General features: G+C 49.3%; 1 protein-coding gene across 1 annotated transcript; it reads right to left on the bottom strand.

Moving 5' to 3' along the window:
- Nucleotides 1-569: 569 nt before the first annotated feature.
- On the bottom strand, nucleotides 570-2,054 carry LOC133960870 (chromo domain-containing protein cec-1-like). Its single transcript, XM_062395715.1, has 2 exons — nucleotides 1,675-2,054; nucleotides 570-573 (listed from the first exon to the last, which is right to left on the bottom strand). Exons 1-2 carry the CDS (start codon nucleotides 2,052-2,054, stop codon nucleotides 570-572), a joined length of 384 nt encoding a protein of 127 aa, XP_062251699.1.
- Between the last annotated feature and the right edge of the window lie 2,937 nt (nucleotides 2,055-4,991).

Raw genomic sequence — 4,991 nt, 5'->3', positions numbered from 1 at the left:
TTAATGATGTTATTGTTGAGGGTTGAGTTGTATTTCCTGTTCTAATTGGGTTGTTGGTAGTGACTCTTATTTTGAAAGGGGGTTTTAAAGTAAATGCGATCTGTGATGATATGAGTTAAGTTGTAAAATGAGGGGAGAATAAACGGGTGTGCTGTCCCGAACGCATGACCTGCTCCAGTGTCCCCAAAACGAGCGGCTACATAATTATTATAACTGATGATTTTCCAGTTGCCTATTTTTTTTGATGCCCCCTCAGGACTTTGTGCCCTACACACAGTGCGTAGTGTGCGTTATGGGAGTGGCGGCGCTGATGATACAGATGGCATGAGGAGTTCTTACCGTATTAACAAATTCTCTTCCTTGGTCCGTGAGAAGCCTTTTTGGAGCACCAAACTTATAGAAGAAGTCCATAATGCAGTCTGTCAACTCAGCAGCACATTTGGTCCTCAATGGATAGGCCTCTGTCCATTTGGTAAAGTAGTCAATCATGACACAAATGTACTGGTGGCCATTTTTGGTCGGTGTCAGTTTTCCAACCAGATCCATCCCAACAAGCTCAAGTGGCTCATTTACCTGAGGAAAGAGAACATGTTATGGAAATGTGTTGTTTTTCCGGGATAAGATGTCATTTCAGGGCAGTCACCTGAATTGGAACGTAAGCCTTCTTTATTTTGAGGACATTCCTTCTGGCCTGGCAGGGAGGACACTCCAATACCTAAACAAATGTGAGGAATCATTAAATGAAAAAATAATCAAATTGAATATGAAATAGAATGTGTAATTTACTACACCATGCACAGAGGTTACTGACAAAATTAATTCAAGCTCACCCATTTCCATATGTCCTCTTCCATCCCAGGCCAGTAGTATCGCAAGAAAATGGCATCCTGTGTTTTCTCCATCCCGCAATGGCCTCCATGCTCGCTCGCATGGAAGGCCACAAACACATTGTTTGCCTCCTCTGGTGACGTAACTACTTTGGCGAGATACTCGCCCTGCTTCCTTCTACGGCATACATAGTAAAGCTGCCCATCTGAGGGCCATAATGATATTAGTAACTCCACATCAGTGCCTTATTGTTTGGAAAGACAAGGCCACTATTTACCCTTGAAGATGTAATTTTCACATCTCCTCTTTATGGTATACCGCTCTTTGGGGGATAAACCTAAAGGATAGGCATTATGCCTCAGGAAGTCTTCAATTTCCCTGACCATTTTTCGGTCCATTCTAACTATCTAACTATGTGTCCCTGACTAAACTGTTACTAATCTGAATATTACCCTGTGCTTATTTATGCCTACTGTTACTTGTCACGGATATGGTGAGGACCCAAAAGCAGCACAGGCAGACTAGCTGGTAGACAGGTCCAGTGGGGGGCTGTGGAGCCACAGAGCCGAGCAGGAGCGTAACCAGGAGGGAAAAGGCGAAACTCGTGCTCGAAGGCAGAAGGCTGAGGTAATGTCCAGGGCAGAGAAGAGGTAGGCAGGTCAGGGGTCGACGAGGTCGGCAACAGGTGAACAGTCCGGGGAAAATACGCTGGAAGTCAGGCATAACGCACAAGATCTGGCACTGAAGCAGAGACAGGAGCAGGATTAAATACAGCCAGGGCTGACAAAGGTGTGAAGAGTTGGCCTGATGAGGAGGTGTGGCTGACTGGCAGAGTGGAGCAGAGACAGGTCGTCCTTCTCAGAGTAGGGGGGCCCTGCCCTGTCCTCGTCGCTGTCGTTCGGGGACTCCGTCGGAGGATGTGGTCTGGGAGGTGGCCTGGTTCGGGACATCTGGGTGAGGTTGCGTTGATGGAAGTCCCTGATGAGGGTGTGGTCCAGGATGTTCCTCCCGGGGACCCAGGACCTTTCTTCAGGACCGTAACCCTCCCAGTACACCAAGTACTGGAATCCCCTCAAACGCCGGCGAGACTGCAGGATGCGACGGACAGTGTAGGAGGGACCTCCATCGATGAGGCGAGGAGGCGGTGGAGGCAGCGCGGCAGGGACCAGGGCGCTTTCTCGGACCGGTTTGACCTTGTAAACATGAAACGTGGGATGAACCCGCATGGATCTAGGGAGTTTGAGCCTCACTGCCACCGGGTTGACGATCTCCTGGATCTCGGAACGGGCCGATGAAGCGAGGAGCCAGTTTCTTGGATTCCACCCGGAGGGGAATGTCACGGGGTGGAGAGCCAAACCTTCTGACCCGGCTGGTAGTCCGGGGCCTTGGAGCGGTGGCGATTGGATCCAAGTCCCATACCTGCGACAACAGCGTATGAAGCTCTTGACAGAGGGGCAGGATGCTTCTTTCTCAAGTGCAGGAAAAAGTGGTGGCTGGAACCCATATGTGCACTCAAAGGGGGAGAGACCGATGGCGGAGCTGGTCAAAGTGTTGTGGTCATAATTCATCTCTGCCGGGGTCAAACGTCGGGAATAGAAGGCGCAGGGCTGCAACTTCTGGTCAGAGGCTGCTCTCTGGGACAAGATGGCCCCCACTCCTAAGTCAGAAGCGTCCACCTCGACCACGAACTGCCGTTCAGGGTCCGGCATTCGGAGGATGGGGGCCGAGGTGAATCGTGGTTTCAAGGCCTGAAAAGAGTCATTGGCGGCCGTGGACCAGAGAAAAGGCACCTTGGAGGAGGTAAGAGCAGTGAGGGGGGCCGCCACCGAACTGTAGCCCCTGATGAACCTCCGGTAGAAGTTGGCGAAGCCCAGGAAACGTTGAAGCTGCTTGCGGGAATCAGGGGTGGGCCAAGTGGTGACGACAGAAACCTTAGCTGAGTCCATCTCCACGGTCCCTCTCCCTACGACGTACCCCAGGAAGGAAACAGACGAGGCGTGAAACACACACTTCTCGGCCTTGACGGACAGGGAGTTTTCCAGGAGGCGTTGGAGGACCTTCTGGACGTGATACACATGTTCCTCTCTGGAGCGGGAGAAGATCAGAATGTCATCAAGGTACACAAAGACGAACCTGTTCAGCATGTCCCTGAGCACGTCATTCACCAGAGCCTGGAATACAGCAGGGGCGTTGGTGAGGCCGAAGGGCATCACCAGGGACTCGTAGTGACCGGTGGGGGTATTGAACGCTGTCTTCCACTCGTCCCCCTCGCGGATCCGGACCAGGTGATAGGCGTTGCGCAGGTCAAGCTTGGTGAATATGGTGGCTCCCTCTAGGAGCTCGAAAGCTGAGGAGATGAGAGGCAGGGGATATCGGTTCTTGATTGTCATGTAATTTAATCCTCGATAATCAATGCAGGGGCGGAGTGTCTTGTCTTTCTTCTCAACGAAGAATAAACCGGCTCCAGCCGAAGACGAGGAAGGGCGGATGATGCCCACCGCTAGACCGTCATTGATGTAAGTCTCCATCGCCCCCCTCTCAGGAACGGACAGGGAATACAGGCGTCCTCTGGGCAGCGTGGCACCGGGCTGGAGGTTGATGGCGCAGTCATAGGGCCGATGTGGGGGAAGGGAGGTTGCCTTGGCCTTACTGAAGCCCTCCCTGAAGTCCAGATACGCAGCCGGGACTCCCAGTACATCAGTGGAAGAACTCGTCCCGGCAGAAGATCGTGGTGCGGCGGCATGCTTGAGGCAGACCTGGTGACAATATTGGGCTATTAGACAACTAACACCATCATAGACCTTTCTGGGTACCACCAAGATAAATGATTTAATATAACAAGCCACATGATGCTCTTATTATTTTGTGACATTCCACAGGCAAATCACAACATCAGGCATCAAGTCCATTGGCAGGTTGTCATCCGCCCTTCTAGAAGTGGTTTTTGGTTCTTGTTGCTACCGACTAAAATAAACAGTAAAGAAGTTTTGAATGTCTAAAATGTGCTGTAATAAACAACACATTATATAACTTGCAGAAACAAAAAGCTAAAATGTGACATAATCACATATTTATATTTATACTTCAATCTTATACACCTTAAATTATTGTTGGTCACTGATACACATACCCTTTGAAGATGAGCTGGAAAGTTGAAAATGGTTGGCACAAAACCATCTTTAAGCCGGACAGTCTGCCCCGTCCTGTCAAAGTCCTCTCTCCTGAAGTGCTCACTGCACAACATGGTCTCACAAAACGGTTCGTAAGATATCTTACTAAAGACGCAATGTAAAAATATCTGTACAGATCTGACGAAATGCTCCAAACAACCAGTGCGCCTGTGCAGACCTCTGCCGTGCTCTCGCTCTGCGTTGCTCTGATAAAGCAACATGGCGGAGATTGCTGTATTCTTTTTTGGAAAACGCTATGTTTAAGTAATGTTTCTTAATAAAAATGTGTTTTGAAGATATTTATGGCGAGATATGTGTGTTTCAGTTTCAATATTTTCATTCAGTGAACTTCTACGGTGTTTGGTTTGTTAGTTATTCCGAAGAGTCGTATCTAAGAGGGTTGCTATGGGTGCTTTTGTCGCTCCTTTCCGTCAAACCGGAACACTTTGTAAATTGCCCCCGTTACATTACTATCTTTTTATATAGTGCAAGGCATCGGTAGAAGAAGGACACAGAAGATGTGTATTTAATCAGGACAAAATGCCTTTTTATTTTCCTCGCCCCGTAAATTCCTCGCTCTACAGCACATAACCACGTCCGTACCAAGAGCCGTGCGCCGGACGTTGCGTCATTCTCCTTCGACCACCCCCCCCCCCCCCCCCCCACACTGCCTCGCGCCGGATGTTGAGACATTCTTCTCCTTCACCGACCGCACCCTACCTGTCCCTTGCTCCTAACTCCGACCTCAACCAAGTCCTTTATAGATAAAAAAAAGGCTCTTTTTAGAGCCAACATCTGTCCTTTGTCCTCTCTCTTTGTGTGAGACAGTGTGTTTCATTTGTTTGTATGTGTTTGTGTGTGGTTTTTCCCCTTCCACCACTGTGAACTAATGCATGGAATTTTCATGGATGCATTTTTAGATGGCATTGATTTCCTTGTCATGCATGTGAAAAGACTTGAGGAGGAGGTCAAAATCCTTGCTACCGAAGTAAG

Source organism: Platichthys flesus, chromosome 9 (genome assembly GCF_949316205.1).
Source record: "Platichthys flesus chromosome 9, fPlaFle2.1, whole genome shotgun sequence".
In the NCBI taxonomy this organism is placed as follows: domain Eukaryota; kingdom Metazoa; phylum Chordata; class Actinopteri; order Pleuronectiformes; family Pleuronectidae; genus Platichthys; species Platichthys flesus.
The sequence above is the reverse complement of the archived record's forward strand: the minus strand, read 5'-3'. Positions and strand labels throughout refer to the sequence as shown.